At 38.0% G+C, this 17874-nt stretch overlaps 1 protein-coding gene across 5 annotated transcripts in view; it reads left to right on the top strand.

Moving 5' to 3' along the window:
* The window catches only part of Itpr (Inositol 1,4,5,-trisphosphate receptor), a 1013977-nt gene that overhangs the window by 612046 nt on the left and 384057 nt on the right, over nt 1-17874 (top strand). For all 5 annotated transcript variants that reach the window (XM_067141353.2, XM_067141352.2, XM_067141351.2 and 2 more), the window contains exons 31-32: nt 17418-17523; nt 17624-17856. In XM_067141353.2, coding sequence (XP_066997454.1) covers nt 17418-17523; nt 17624-17856 — 339 coding nt within the window. The remainder of the gene's footprint in view (nt 1-17417; nt 17524-17623; nt 17857-17874) is intronic.

Below are 17874 nucleotides of genomic sequence, written 5' to 3'. Positions count from 1 at the left end.
GGAAAGTGATAACGATTCATCTGATGAATTTAAAGATAAAAATTTCATGATGTTCCGTATTGAACTGTATCACAATTAAATTGAAATAACAAATAATGTAGTTCAGCCTATTCAATACAAGTAAACAAGAAATGCAGTGTTACATTCTTATTTAATTATAAGCAGAAGCGATACCGGTTTCAAGCCCAATCTGGGTCATCATCAGCCGAATAAAAATGCAAAAACAATGCATAGGTAAATATGAAATTAAAGGACGAGTCTTTCACAAAAACAGTTGAAGAAGCAATATAAGATAATGGGGATTAGCACTGCGCGATTTTAAATCGTGAAGTAAGGTGCAATCTTCTGAATAGTAGCACAACACACGCAAAGTTCGGCACAGTGTCTCAAAATGTTTACGAGAAGAGGTGAACAGTTAAGTGAGCCAGCCTGCATATACCATCAGGCGCGAAGTCTCAACATAATTTAATAAATATGAAGTCCTTAAATTGTGTAGAAGTCGAAGGCGAGTCGCTTGATTGAAGCAAAATGCTAGCTCCTGAAGATCAGCTCACTATACTCAGTGTCTGGCACTGTGCTTTCAAATGCCGACGGAACTCTGTGAATAGCTTAATGATCCAGCCTGTAATTGTTTCAGATTGTGAAAATGTATGTATATAATACAATTTAATATAATTGAAGTATGTACTGTAATATTCTCGTATTGACAATATAAAATTAATGCCAATACATTTGTATAAATGTTACTCCAGCAACAATGAGAACAAGTTAAATGTCCATAACATAGACAGTGATCAACTGCAGAAAATTGTCAATATAGGTAACGAAGTTTTAACAACAATCATACAAGTTGAGCAACATTGAATCAATACAATTAGCCAGATCTCAAAAGTTTTTTTATTTTTTAAATAATTTTAAAGGATGTTCACCAGATGAGTTTCGTCAATAAAATGTTAGATAGATTTTAGACAAATATGTTTTAACTTAAAGACATAATTTTATTGTTATATGACTTGTAAAATATTATAAGATTTGTCAATCAGGTTTATAGGCATAATCTTAATCCAAAAGAATTGTTTCATGATCTTATATAACCTTAAGTAAATAATAATTGGCTGATGATGCTCACGAAAAAGGAGCGAAACATGTACCATATCAACATCTTAATAAGTATGTAAGTTTATATTAAGTTTTTATTGTATTGAATAGGTGGTAATTAACAAAATTATAAGAATTTGTATCACATACCGCTTAGTCGAGCAGCTCGTCTCCTTTCTCCCAAGTCTTCCCAGCCCAAACTTTGCAACATTTTTGTAACGCTACTCTTTTGTCGGAAATCGCCCAGAAAAAATCAAGCTGCTTTTCTTTGGATTTTTTCCAGTTCCTGAATCAAGTAATCCTGGTAAGGGTCCCATACACTGGAACCATACTCAAGTTGAGGTCTCACCAGAGACAAATATGCTCTCTCCTTTACGTCCTTACTACAACCCGTAAATACTCTCATAACCATGTGCAGAGATCTGTACCCTTTACTTACAATCATATTTATGTGATTACCCCAATGAAGATCTTTCCTTATATTAATAGCTAGGTATTTACAATGATCCCCAAAGGGAACTTTCACCCCATCAACGCAGTAATTAAAACTGAGAGGACTTTTCCTACTTGTGAATCTCACAACCTGACTTTTATCCCTGTTTATCATACCATTGCCTACTGTCCATCTCACAACATTATCGGGGTCATTTTGCAGTTGCTCACAATGTTGTAACTTATTTATTACTCTGTACAGAATAACATCATCTGCAAAAAGCCTTGTCTCTGATTCCACTTATTTACACAAATCATTGATATATATAAGAAAACATAAAGGTCCAATAATACTGCCTTGAGGAATTCCCCTCTTAATTTTTACAGGGACAGATAAAGCTTCACCTACTCTAATTCTCTGAGTTCTATTTTCTAGAAACAGAGCCACCCATTCAGTCACTCCTTTGTCAAGTCCAATTGTACTCATTTTTGCCAGCAGTCTCCCATGATCTACCCTATCAAATGCCTTGGATAAGTCAATCGCAATACAGTCCAATTGACCTCCTGAATCCAGGATATCTGCTATATCTTGCTGGAATCCTACACGTTGGGCTTCAGTGGAATAACCTTTCCTAAACCCAAACTGCCTTCTGTCAAATCATATATTAATTTTGCAAACATGTCTTATATAATCAGAAAGAACACTTTCCCAAAGCTTACATACAATGCATGTCAAACTGACTGGCCTGTAATTTTCAGCTTTATGCCTATCACCCTTTCCTTTATATACAGGGGCTACTATAGCAACTCTCCATTCATTTGGTAAAGTTCCTTCATGCAAACAAAAATCAAACAAGTACTTCAGATATGGTACTATATCCCAACCCATTGTCTTAGTATATCCCCAGAAACCTTATCAATTCCAGCTGCTTTTCTAGTTTTCAAATTTTGTATCTTACTGTAAATGTCATTGCTGTCATAGGTAAATTTTAATACTTCTTTAGTATTAGTCACCTCCTCTATATGGACATTATCCTTGTAACCAACAATCTTTACATACTGCTGCCTTTTGAAGATCCTCGCATACACACTCCCCTTGTTCATTAATTATTCCTGGAATATCCTATTTGGAACCTGTTTCTGCCTTAAAGTACCTATACATACTCTTCCATTTTTCACTAAAATTAGTGTGGCCACCAATTATGCTTGCCATCATGTTATCCTTAGCTGACTTCTTTGCTAGATTCGATTTCCTAGTAAGTTCCTTCAATTTCTCCTTACTTCCACAGCCATTTCTAACTCTATTTCTTTCCAACCTGCACCTCCTTCTTAGTCTCTTTACTTCCCTGTTATAATATAGTGGATCTTTACCATTCCTTACCACCTTTAATGGTACAAACCTATTTTCACATTCCTCAGCAATTGCTTTAAACCCATCCCAGAGTCTGTTTACATTTTTATTTACCGTTTTCTACCGATCATAGTTGCTTATTAAAAACTCCCTCATGCTTGTTTTATCGGCCATATGGTACTGCCTAACAGTCCTAATTTTAATCTCTTCCTTTCTTTCACATTTATTTTTAATTACCACAAAAACAGCTTCGTGATCACTAATACCATCTATTACTTCGGTTTCTCTATAGAGCTCATCTGGTTTTATCAGCACCACATCCAGGATATTCTTCCCTCTAGTTGGTTCCATCACTTTCTGAATCAGGTGCCCTTCCCATATTAACTTATTTGCCATTTGTTGGTCATGCTTCCTGTCGTTTGCATTACCTTCCCAATTGACATTTGGTAAATTGAGATCACCCGCTACGATCACACTCCTTTCCTTATCGTTTCCCACATAGCTGATTATCTTATCAAATAATTCTGAATCAGCATCTGCACTACCCTTTCCTGATCTGTACACTCCAAAGACATTACAAATTGCATCCCTGACCTATCACACGTCTTCAATCTTGAGCACTCAGCCTCCTATATTGCCATAACCATCTATAGAAGTTAGTCCATTTCCCTACTGTTCGAAGACATCACCAGCCAGGATTCACTGCACCAATTTCACAGATATATATACAGATTTCAAGCTTTCATACGGCCAAGCCTCTAACTGACGATTTAGAGAGCATGAGATCACCATTCCATTTTAACTGCATACATACTTTGAATAAAAACCACCATCACCTTAAAAGATGAGAAAAATCGTACCATCACTGTACAAGATAATAATATTAAGTGACACCACCGTGCTGTTGAAAGTTGTTATGGTAGCTCAAGACTACGCGTACACAATAACAAATAAAAAAAATAAAAAAAATAAATATTTAAAATAAATGTGAATGACGAAATAGTAAATAATATAGACATGTAATAATATGGCTAAGGGAATAGAAAATGATGCAGTGGCGGTGAATTCACATCAAAACGTGGAAACGTGACGAATATCCATTGATACGCAAAATTAAATCCAATACAGGGAGCACTTACAGGCCTAAAAATGACAAGTAAGAGAGGAGAGTGGAAGGTGCAAGGGCCATATGAGGTCCATGGGAACGTATGATATTATGGATGAGAAAAGACTTACAATAATACACCCAACAGACAAATAATTATTGAGAAAATGAACATACAATTATAAATAAACAAATAAATGAACTGCAGATTAACTGATACTTGAGAAAACAAAAGATGTGTAAGGGAAACAGTTAAGCTCTTCGGTCACGAACAAACTTTGACATAGAGATTCACATTAAAAGTTAAATTTACGGAATGAAAACTTTGACAAGAGGTTCACATTAAGATTAAATTTACAGAATGAAAGGAGGCAACCTCGAACGAAACAAAATTAATTACACTATTCAAGAAAGTGTTTCAGTTACTTACAATTACAACTAGGCTTAGGAAAGAAGGTCTGCCTCTGAAAACAACACGTTGCGGACTAGCATAATCGCTAAGTCATATAAATGCTCTATTTTGGAAAATGTGGAAAACTAGAGGAAACTCCGGCACAAAAGATGATATTCTACATAATTACTGAAGTTACATTAAGTGGGAATAGTCTGAAACACAAGAATGCATTTAAATAACGTACGGCAAAACACCGCTTATCTTGGCCGGCTGAACACCCATTGTGGGACGGACGCAAAACGCGTCCGCCCGCTGCAGTGATCCAAATTCAAAGACGCGGGCAAATTAACTCTCATACGCGAGGAGCCGTAAACAGGAAATAGAGTGATTGCAAATAGCCAATAGCAAGACTCCAGTTTGCCACATTCACCAATTAAAAATCCTAATATACTGGCCAATAAACACACTAGAATTTTGGCCAATGATAATTATCTTCTGGAATAATCCTTTCTGCTGAATTTGCATCTTCTCGGATATTACAAAACGACAGGAAAGGGCCACTTACACGTGGCACCCCCTGCCTCACAAGTCATGTATAAATTTCCACATCCCTTTCCATACTTAAGAAAATAATACAATTTAAATCAGGAAATGTAAAAGAACATAAATCATCTTCATGGTCCATTTCTTCATAGGCCTAAATATTTAATAATTTTTAAATAAGAAAGCTTCATACAATAATTTGCTTTGCATAAACACTTCAGTTCTTTAAATGTTTTGTTTACCCAACATGATGACAAGACAAAATTAAATGATAACAAAACAAAATTTATATCACAAGGAGTTCTGTTGCTTCACTGATTTCCATACACTGCCGTTCAGCAACGGCCACAAAAGTCACAAGTCAACTCCTAGTGATGTAACAATACAGAGAGGTCCAGAAAAATGCAGAAACTCTTTGATAGTATTAATGGAACAAAATGACATACTGTTACAATTCTTGCACGGGGGTAAGGTTATCTTGTGTGTTCAAAGTGACCTTCCATTAGCAGTCAAATGATGTCAGTGCCACTGAACTGTTGACTGAGCTACGGCTGTCAGTGTTGCCAGTGTGATAACTGCACGGTCGCCTCGATGGTTTTTCATAGCTTGTTCAGTGTAGCTGGCTTCTGTCAATAAACTTCATTTTTCAAGGTCCTCCATAGGTAGAAGTCAAGAGATGTAAAGTCTGGAGACTGTGGTGGTACTCAACAGCTCCTCTTTGACCTATCCATCATCCAGGTAGAGTTTCATCCAAGTAGGCTGTGACATCTCTGTGGTAGTGAGACGGAGCACCATCTTGTTGTATGTAAAATCTTTCATTTTGAAACACCTCTCGGATGGCAGGCAAAATCGATGCTTGCAGCACATGAAGATACACCTCACCATTTACGGTACCTTCAAAGAGGAATTGGCCAATCAACCCACATGATGACAGATCATACCACACATTAACACTGGGTGGATTAACATGTTTGTCCACGTGAACGTAAGGATTTTCAGGAGCCCAGTACACACAGTTCTGACAATTTACAGTACTGTTCAGTTTGAATTGCGCCTCGTCAGACCAGATAACCATCCCTGCAAAGCGTTCATCCTCGTGAAGCATGTCTTCAAACAGCCTACAGTACTCCATCCTTTGATCCAGCTCATCCTCGTCATAGAATGCAGCGATCTTGGAATGTACACTTTCCACTTTGCAGCCCTCAGAATTTGTCGTACAGTTGATCAGCTTACACTGCTTTCTCGTATGCCCTGATTCACAGATTTTTGAGATGACATAGTAAAGTGTTGCAACACAGCAGTACTGGAAGTTGGACTTGTTGATGCTTTTGGTCAGCCAGACCTTTTCTTATGCACATCCTGAACAGTACCGTCAGCTTCAAATTTGTCCCGAATACGATAAATTTTCGTATGTGTTAGTGGCTGAGTTCCGTACACATTACGCCATTGCTGTAGTACCTCTATCATGTTTTCCTTCTTCCATTACCTCTTCAGTACGGTCTTGCATTGCTCAAACGACAATCTTCATTCATTGCTTCACTGTCATCTGCTGGAAAACGCGCGCCAAGATTGTTGTGCCATTCACGTGACCATCATCTGTTGAGAAAACAGTGGACTATGCTATTGTGCAAGAATTGCAACAATGTGTCATTTTTTCCAAAGGTGTTAACTATCAAAGAGTGTCTACATTTTTCTGAACCCCTCTGTATAAAGTCAAGTGAAGCAATATTCAGTGTTCACGATGCACAATATCAGGCCAACTTTAGCGAAGTGTAGCCAAGTCAAGCGTTTGCATCCTGCCAAGGCCAGTCCATATAAGCACCTGGACCACATGGAAGTCATGTCCGTAAAAGCGAATGGTAGGTGTCTATGCACGCCAGAACTCCTAGCTTCTTTCAATCGATAATAATAATAATAATTTTGTGTGGCTGTTGCTAGCCTGGTGCAACCCTTGTAAGTCAGACCCTCCGATGAGAGTGGGCGGCATCTGCCGTGTATAGGGAACTGCATGTATTGTGGTGGAGAATAGTGTTGTTCGTGGTGTGCGAGTTGTAGGGATGTTGGGGACAGTATAAACATCCAGTTCCCGAACCAGGAGAATTAAACATTTACAGTAAAAATCTCCCACTCGACTAGGAATCGAACCCTGGGCCCTTTGAATCAGCGGCGACTATTCTAACCATTCAGCCAAAGAGCCGGACTGTCAATCGGTGATACCGTGCTTAAAATTAGTTGAAATTCTCATTGTACTGATTGGCCACTGCAAAGTTTTACGCACCATGCGCTTAGCACTACACTTCTCTTTTACATTGTTTGATTACAGTATTAAACCTAGATCTTTAACCGGCTTTTTCATACTGTATGATTCATCCCCTTCTGGTTTAACCAGCGAGTTTTAACCCTCTCTCTAGATATAGCTACAATTTCCTCATTTACACAATGATGAATAATATTAACTCTTATAATACATTCAAACTTCCATTAATGTCAATAAACACAAAATCACATCATTGTTATATACTTGCCTGTCCTTTAATAATAAAACAGGCTGTTCATAATTTCATACACTTACGTATTGCTGTGATTGAATTACGTTACATTAATTTTTTCTTTTAACATCATCATTAAATGGTGGAGTTCACATTTTTCTAAGATCAAAGTTCAAAAGTTTGTATTGTTACAGTCTCTAACTGCTGTAGGTATGTACTCCATGGTACCTTCCTGTCGAACGTTGGTAGCATCATCTTAGTGGAACATGGTACTATAGCATAGGTCCCTTCTCGTACATTATTGCACAGTTGGGTGACTTCTCTCTGCAGGTCCTGGCATATAGCGTTGAATTTTTGATCAACCTTTTCTATTCTCTCATCAGTTGTGCCTATCTTTACATCAAATTTCTCGTCAATCTCCCATTGTAATGTACAACGGGTGATTGTTTAGTCTGCCCAGTCAGTATTTGATTTTTTTACAATGTTTACACCACGAACCTACTACGCTCTCATACCAGGGGGAGAGGTGATACTCCCATGTGGCACGTCCCAGGTGGCGGATAGGCGGGTCCTAACCGGCTTGTCAGTGGACTTGAGGGAAATAAAATACCTTTCGCGGACCAAACACACAACTCCCTATGGGTGGGGGACGCAGATGAGGAATACACCAACGGTATCCCCTGCCTGTCGTAACAGGCTACTAAAAGGGCGACCAGGGCATGATTGTCTTAGATCCGTGCCACTACTTGTGATTAGTACCACCACACGGGGAACACCATAGGTCACTTATACGTGCGCGTAGTACCACTGTGTTAGGTACACAATAGGTTTGTGATTTGTAGCAATAGAGTGTGTTGCCGGCTTTTATAGTACCCGTGATTCGTACCCCTATATGAGCAACACCATGGAATTAGCAACACCAAGGTTCTGCCTTGCCTATACTTAGCACCCACTCTGTGAGCAACACCACGGGATAGTGCGGGTTCCTGTGTTTAGTCAACTTCTGTGAGGAACGCCATAGGTTTGCGTTGCCTGTAAATAGCGCCGCAGTGTGCGAAACACCATAGATCTGTGTTACATGTGCGAATTTCATTACCTGTGCAGAGTACCATAATGTGTGGAATACTGCAAGTCTACGCTACTTTTGATTAGTACTTCAACACGACACATAGCATGGTTGTATTTTCCTAGCGATGTTCCATTATGAGGGGCCGATGACCTGGATTTTGGACCCATTTCGATTACAAGCATCATCGAGTCTGCACTGTGCTTTAGAAGCAGTCCCTTGGTCAGTAACACTATTGTTTAACGCTAGTTCCTGGGAATGTGGAGCATTGTGGGTCGGATCCACTGATTGTTTTAATTTCAAATCCATCCATTCATTCTTCGTCCTCACGTTTTCAAATTCTGGTCAGTGGAGGATTATGATTTTAAAATTGTCATACCATTTCGTCTCATTTCGTATCATTAGGGGCTGATGACCTAGATGTTAGGCCCCTTTAAACAACAAGCATCATCATCATCACCACAATGTTTTACACGTACATGTTTTAGGAGCCTTAACTCCCTTCATCAGTGCTTTCTACATCAATATCAATCTTCCCCAAATCCCAAGATCTGACATCACTCTGTTTTACATTAAACATTACCATCTATAATATTAACTCTAACCCATATACTGTATATACACTGTTCATTTCTTGTTAATGTCTGTTATAATGTAACACATTCACACATACTAGAACACTCGTGAAATGTTCAAATATTCCTCCTATATCGTACAACTCTTACAAATATGTATCATAACCTGAGATAGATTTATTAGCCGAGTCGGCCACATTCGGACTAGTAAGTGTCTGGCTGGCGAGAGGGTAGGCTTCCTCCGCTTCAACCTTTCATACTAGAAGAACAAATTCAAGGACATAACGGGATGTTTGTTCCAGTCTGTTTAAAAAATCCAGTCCAACAACAGTAAAGCACTACTTCATCTGACCTGATAGCAATAATACACAACTAAATCCTAATGTGTTTTATAATTTGATAATAAATCAGTGCTTCCTAGAAAGGATTTTAACATCAACAAGATTTAAAATTGACGATAAGATAGTTGATTTTTAATGGGCCTACGCTTAAATGGCAACAACATTTCAAATAGTGACAAGAAACAGTTTATCTGTGGCCGACTCGGCTAGTAAATCCATCTAAGGTTATGATACATATTTGTAAGAGTTGTACAATATAGGAGGAATATTTGAACTTTTCACGAGTGTTTTAAAGTGTTCTAGTATGTGTGAATGTGTTACATTACAACAGACATTAACGAGAAATGAACTCTCTCTCTCTCTCTCTCTCTCTCTCTCTCTCTCTCTCTCTCTCTCTCTCTGTGTGTGTGTGTGTGTGTGTGTGTGTGTGTGTGTGTGTGTGTGTGTGTGTGTGTGTGTGTGTGTGTGTGTGTGTGTGTGTGTGTGTGTGTGTGTGTGTGTGTGTGTGTGTGTGTGTGTGTGTGTGTGTGTGTGTGTGTGTGTGTGTGTGTGTGTGTGTGTGTGTGTGTGTGTGTGTGTGTGTGTGTGTGTTTTTTTTTGTTTTTTAAAGATGGCAATGTTTAATGTAAAACAGAGTGATGCTAGATCTTGGGATCTGGGGAAGATTGATATTGATGTAGAAAGCACTGATGAAGGGAGTTAAGGCTGCCGAAACATGTACATGTAAAACATTGCAAAAAATCAAAAATTGATAATATATTGATAGGGTGGACTAAATAATCACCCGTTTTACATTATTGTTACGAGTCAATACGGACCAATTAAGGACCAATAATGGTCAAATTTGTCGAATCTCCCATGTATCGCATTTATTTTTTCTTCAAGTTTGTCTTTCACTTTGGTTATTTCTGTCTAGATGATGTACTTTATCTCATGGTGACCCTCTTCAATCTTTCTCTGTCTGCCATCTCCTTCCGCTGACTTCCCTCCATCTTCTCCTCCATCTTCCTTAACATCTCAAAGAGCACATTTAACGGAGCCTCCATTTTTGTATGGCTTCTAGTCTCAATTAGCTTGTAGTAAATGACCACAAAATGTATCCAAGTGATTTACAGTATATGTGTACGTAGTCACTATACACAGATATTCTGGAATGTTCCTGACAGATGTCAAAACCTATAGTATCTGGTCCACTGATTCACGCTGATTACAATGATGTGTCATACGAGGGGTCTATTCTGGCTTTTGTAATGAATTAAACACTGCCTGCTTTATTGATGTAATTTAATGTAGGATGACCCAATTTGCGTGTGCCACACACGCGCGCTCAAGAATTAATGACAACAGTTCACAACAGGTAATCCAGCTCACTGGTATCACCTGAGGCAGCGATAATTCTGACTTAAAGGCCCCGCTTTCGTTTCACTCAGCATGCTCAGTTTCTTCATACAGCAGCTGCACACAGACAGGTTTAGCCATAGGGCTGTTGACAGTCTCAACATATGACTGCTGTTCACATTGTTCGACTCAACGTCAACAGTTTCCAGCAGTATTGTTTTGTTTTCTGATGCCCCACACCCATATTGTCAGCTCTTGCCAGCTTTGTAAACTTCTGCCAACCACACACTCAGGCTTGGCCTTCATTGCCACATTACAACAGACATAAACAAGAAATGAACAGTATATATATAGGTATATAAACTATAATTAATATTAAGTTAATTAAGTTAATATTATAGATGGCAATATTTAATGTAAAACAATTCTTTAATGTAAAACAATTAATTTAATGTTTATTATAATAATAATAATAATAATAATAATAATAATAATAATAATAATAAAATAGCCTGCAATTCTTGGCAATGAAGGCCAAACTGTGTGTGTGAATTGTTAAGAATATTGACATTTTGAAGGATCTGGTTGTAACTTCCATTGACATTGTGTATTACCCTTTGATTTCCACCTGAAGTGTGATATTACTGAAAATCCATGGGACTGTTCAGCAAGCTGCCCTCTCAGTATTTTGTTTGTTTATCCACTTTGAGTGTAAGGAATTTCTTCAGTTAATCATTCTTAAAACAGGAAATTCAATTGGGTTTACTGCATGGTACAGTTTGTTGGACTGCTGGGCTGAGTGGCTCAGGAGATAGAAGCGCTGGCCTTCTGAGCCCAAGATGGTGTGTTTGATCCTAGTTCAGTCTGGTGGTATATGAAGTTTTGAAATGTCTGTTGATATACAGAATGTAGCATTGCTTAGAGCGCGTGCACAAATAAATAATAATAATAATAATAATAATGATAAAAATAAATGTTAATAAAATGTGAATGACGAAATAGTAAATAATAATATAGACACTTAATAATATGAATAAGGAAATAGTACAATGATGCCGCGGTGGAGAATTCACATCAGAACCTGGAAACGTGACGAGTATCTTTCGATATGCAATATTAAAGCAAATACAAGGGAACACTTACAGGCCTAAAAATGACAACTAAGAGAGGAGAGTGGAAGGTGTTGAAAGCCCTATGAGGTCCATGGGAACGTATGACGTTATGGGGGAGAAAAGACTTACAATAATACACCCAACAGACAAATAATTATTGAGAAAATGAACATACAATTATAAATGAACAAATAAATTAACTGCAGATTAACTGATACTTGAGTTACAAAACAAAGATGTGTTAGGGAAACAATTAGGCTCTTCGGTCATGAACAAACTTTGACATAAAGATTCACATTAAAAGTGAAATTTACGGAATGAAAACTTTGACATAGAGGTTCACATTAAGGTTAAATTCACAGAATGAAAGGAGGCAACCTCGAACGAAACAAAATTAATTACGCTCTTCAAGAAAGGGTTTCAGTTACTTACAAGTACAACTAGACTTAGAAAAGAAGGTCTGGCTCTGAAAACAACACGTTGCGGACTAGCATAATCGCTAAGTCATATAAATGCTCTACTTTGGAAAATGTGGAAAACTAGAGGAAACTCCGGCACAAAAGATGATATTTTACATAATTACTGAAGATACATTAAGTGGGAATAGTCCGAAACACAAGAATGCATTTAAATAACATAAGGCATAACAGCGCTTACCTTGGCCGGCTGAAGACCCATTGCAGGATGGACGCAAAACGCGGCCGCCCACTGTAGTGCTCCAAATTCAAAGACGCGGACAAATTAACTCGCACACGCAAGCAGCCACAAACAGGAAATAGAGTGATTACAAATAACCAATAGCAACTCTCCAGTTTGCCACATTCACCAATTAAAAATCATAATATACTGGCCATTTAAAACACTTGTATTTTGGCCAATGACAATGATCTAGAATAATCCTTTCTGCCGAATTCGCATATTAGTGGATATTACAAAACGACAGGAAAGGGCTCCTTACACGTGGCACACCCTGCCTCACGAGTCATGTATAAAAATCCACATCCCCTTATATCATTTACAGAAAATTGAATTTAAAACAGGAAATGTAAATACCAAGATCTCTTTGAATATAAATCTTCTTCATAGTCCATTTCTTCATAGGCCTAAATATTTAATAATTTTTTTAAAATAAGAAAACTTCATACAATAATTTGCTTTGCATAAATTCTTCAGTTTTTTAAATATTTTTGTTTACCCAAAATGATGACAAGACAAAATTTATATCACAAGGACTTCTGTTGCTTTACTGATTTCTGTTCATTGCTGTTCAACAACAGCCACACAGTACATGAACATGATATATTATTATTATTATTATTATTATTATTATTATTATTATTATTATAATTATTATTATTATTATTATTATTATTATTATTCACCTTCTCTGCCCTACATTTGAGGACTGGTTCTTGGTAATACGTCAGTGATTAAGGGATCTTAAAATTGGGCTACTTGTATTAGTATATTGTAAACATGCCAAAAAACTTACTGAAGGGAAAAATTTCAGCACTTCAACATTGATCCTCCTCCTCTTAAGAAGCGGCTGTATTTTATACACAAACTCTAATTTAGTTGAGAAAAGAATGTATTGGAATATACAGGGTGGGCCAAAAGTAGCCTTACACGTAAGAGGTATGCACTTTTCATTACATAGTTCAGTACAGTTTAATACAGTTAATACAGTTTAATCTTGTAAGTGATCACAATGACCTCCTTCAAAATTGCATCATTCTTCAAACATGTCTGTAACACTGTGAGACACAGTATGACAAAAAAGCTTATCCGCATCAGTTTCATTAAATGATTTTAATTCATCCATTGTGTGGGGATTTCTCTTTTAAACCTTCTTCTTTATGACACCCCAAAAAGGAAATCCACTGGTGTTAGTTCAGGTGACCGCGGTGGCCTCTCATTGGTGCCCCTCTTCCTGAACTAATGCTGTGGAAAGGTTTTTTTGAATGTAGTTCCTTACTGCCAAAGCATAAAGGGAAAGTGCTCTGTCTTGCTGAATGAACAGTTTGGCGAAGCTGATGCTGGTTCTGAGTTGTAGCATTACCATGTCGTGAAGCATTTCTAGGTAATTCACCCCGTCTACAGTTCCATCAAAGGAAACTGGCCTGACAGCACCTTCGCTGGACAGTGCATCCCACACTGAGATATCAGGCTTGTAGAGGTGACCAAAGGGTCCCCAGGGGCTCTCAACTTGGGAGCATGGTTTGCGACCATGGGGCCCTTACCTGAGTCCTCCTAGCATTGCTTCCACTTACTTGTGACAGGCTCCTCACTTTCATCTACCCTGTCCGACCTCCCTTGGTAAACTCTTTTTCTTTTTTGACCCCGACGGTATTAGAGCATTCGAGGCCTAGGGACTCTTTCATTTTTCACGCCATCCTTGGCCCCTGCCTTTCTTCGTCCGTTACTTCATTTTTCGAAGTGACTAATTCCTTCTTTTTCTTCTTTCTTTCTGTCTACCCCCTGTGGGTGGAGGATGTAGACGAAGAATACACCCACGGTATTCCCTGCCTGTTGTAAGAGGTGACTAAAAGGGTTGACCAAGGGATGATTGTATTAGAACCATGAAACTACTTGTGATTAGTACCATTGCGGGGAACACCATGGGTCGCCTTTACTTGCGAGTAGTACCACTATGTTAGGTACACAATAGATTTGCGATTAGTTGCAGCAGAGAGTGGTTCACTGTGGATTTCCAGTACCTGTGATTAGTACCATTGTGAGGAACATGATGGGTATGGGCGTTGCCTGTGGTTAGTACCACTATATGAGTGACGCTCTTGGTCTGCATTGTCTGTGATTAGTACCCACTATATGAGGAACACCACGGGAATACCGGCACCCGTGATTAGTACACCTAAGTGAGGAACACCATGGGTTTGCGTTGCCTATGAGTGGCACCATTATGTGAGAAATACCATAGGTATGAGTTACCTGTGCAACGTACAATACGTGCGAGTAGTACCATAATGTGTGGAACACCGTGAGTCTATGCTACTTGTGATTAGTACCGCAACATGACAAATACTTTGTTCTACTTTACTAGTGATAAGGATCAATATGAGGGGCCATTGAACTGAATTTTAGACCCCTTTAGACAACAAGCATCCTCTATTCAGGATTGTGCTTTAGAAGCAGTGCCGTGGTCAGTAATACTATTGTTTATGATAGTTTCTGGGTCGGATTCACTGATTGTTTTAAATTCATATCCATCCCTTCATTCTTCATCACATTTTTTTAAATTCTGGTCAATGGATGATTTTGAACATTTAAATTGTCATTACATTTCATACCATTAGGGGCCAATGACCTAAATGTTAGGCCCCTTTAAACAACAAGCATCATCATCATCATCATCGAGAATTGATGGGGGTAAGACGAGGATTATCGTCAGCCCAGTACATGTAGTTATGCCTGTTCACATGACCTGATAGTTTGAAGTAAGCCTCGTCTGACCAGATAATCTCTTCCGGAAGATCTGGCTCCAAACAGATTTGGAAATACATCAGTCGCAAAACTACAATTAGTGATCGGGGAGTCCTCCAAAAGACCATGTGCCAGTCGTGGGTGGTATGGTTTTAATTTAAGCTTAGGCATTAGGTGTCACAAGGACATTCTTAGTATGGATAATTCCATAGAAGTATATTATGTAGATTTCTTTGAGCTGTTCCCGAATGTTAAAGCCACATTCATCTGTTTTTTTTTTGTTTTTTTTTTTTTTGCTTTAAAAGACTTAGGACGATGAGATTTCGGCAAATTGACCATCGAACATGTGGTTTCAAGTGTATTTCTGATGTAATAAATTGCTTGGCGAGAAAGTAAGGAAGTTTTTAAAGCTCTTTGCCATGCTGTATGCACCTGTTCCGCATTCTTGAACTACCAATATTGCTTTATTGTCCAATTTCTTTGCTTTAGATTCAAATTCTTCAAAATTCAAAATCAAAACAGGCATTTGAGTAAATAGTTTAATAACATTTCTAAAATATAGATAAAGGATATATAAAAGACTGGTTTGAAATTATTGTTTTGAAAAATTAGATAGAGAGACATAGAACCCATAGTGAAACAACTGTAAGGTAACAGTAACTGTAAGCTGTAACTCTTAGCCCACTCTGTACTTGCTGAAATGGATATAATTGCATACTTAAAAAAGAGGAGTAACTGTAAGGAATAAATTAAGCTTGCATTCAGGAGGTGGAGAGTTCAAACCCTACTGTCAGCAGCCCTGAAGATTGTTTTCCTATCTCATCATTGCCATAGAACCTCTCTGTGTCTGTGCGACATGAAGCAAGTAGCAAAAAAGATATATATATCTCCACAAGGTGAGAATTAGTCATCAAAGCAGTAGTGGCGATTGGGAATTAAAAGTGCGGGGGCAAAATAATATGCAAACAACAAATGGTTGAGGTGGGGATGGTGGGGGGTGGCGTTATACATCAAAACTGAAGCCGGACGGAGTGTCTCAGATGGTTGAGACCTTCTGACAGTAACTTGGCAGGTTCGATTCTGGCTCAGTCCAGTGGTATTTGAAGGTGCTCAAATACATCAGCCTATTGTCAGTAGATTTACTGGCACGTAAAAGAACTCCTGCATGACTAAATTCCGGCACCTCGACATCTCCAAAAACCGTAACAGTAGTTAGTGGGACGTAAAGCAAATAACATTATTACAATTCAAAACTGAAGAAAAAAGCTACAAAATGGTAAGTTTATTATGTTCTCTGAACAAATTTCGACAGAAAGGGAAAGGTTGACATTTTACCAATTTATGTTTGGCAATAATATTTTTTTAAGATTTTGATTCTGTACTATACAGTAAAACTTTCACCAAAGGAACAATATTACATATTTATTACACATAAAAAGAAGTACGGCGAGATTATACAATTAAAAATCCCTTAGTATTTGTCTAGACACTAAGAAACTAACAGACACTACAGAGACTGCCAGACTGGCGAATGTGTATGGTAAGCGGGTGAATTAGACCTCAATGCCCATGACCTTATCAAGAAAAATATACCCCTGCTGCCCTTCCACAGAGCACATGCAAAGTCTCCACTACTTGCTGTGGCGCTATACAAATCGGCTAGACGGGTCGAACGATATTTTGTGCATATTTCCGCTAATAATTTTGCTAATAATTAAAGAAAATAAAGGAAAGAATTTGCTGATAAAGCAACAGGGTTTTTACAAATTGCTGTTTTTAATAATTCCTATAATTCCTAGTTTCAGCTGGCTAAAATGGAATGAGAATGTAACATTTTTTCTCCAAAAAGTGGGGGGACAACTCCCTCCCTCACCTCCAATCGCCGCTACTGCATCAAAGTGTAAATTTATGCGTATCTCTTTATATACTCTGTATCTGTAATATCATACAATACACTTGACGGTGTTTTCTCTTTAATCTCTAGTTGCTTTTCCTTTTCTTTCCATCCCATTGTGTTTTGGCTATAGATATTGTATTGTATAATTGTATACTTTTATGTGAAATTTGGTATTAGCATTAAGACTTGCATATTTTTAACTGTACCAATAGTATACATAATGTTTTGTGCATAGGGAAATATTCTGCGCCAAAACCTCTTGGATCGCTACTTTGGTCTTGCAAAGAGGGAATCCGTTGATATTGGAGGTTCAAGGCCTCCAGTAACTCATGGCCCAGGAGGTAAAATCCACTTATTAATTTATTTATTAGTCTTACTGATGATAATTATGCAAGGGAAGAAAAATAACTGTATATTTTGGAATTCATTAATATTTTACAGCAAAGGTTTTGAGTCGTGCTGGTAGAACCCTCCATGAGGTACAGAGCCATCTTAACCATGAAGGAGCATCTGATCTGGTAGTAGAATTAGTCATCAAATCCATCCACTCACCATCAATATTTGTAGAAGCTGTGGAGTTGGGTATTGCATTATTGGAAGGAGGCAATCCAGTGATTCAGAAGAGTATGTTCAACAAGCTTTTGGGTGGAGAGCTTAGCCAAGCTTTCTTCAAGGTAATTCACTTTAGTCAA

The sequence above is a fragment of the Anabrus simplex genome, chromosome 2 (assembly GCF_040414725.1).
Source record: "Anabrus simplex isolate iqAnaSimp1 chromosome 2, ASM4041472v1, whole genome shotgun sequence".
Lineage (NCBI taxonomy): Eukaryota > Metazoa > Arthropoda > Insecta > Orthoptera > Tettigoniidae > Anabrus > Anabrus simplex.
The sequence above is the reverse complement of the archived record's forward strand: the minus strand, read 5'-3'. Positions and strand labels throughout refer to the sequence as shown.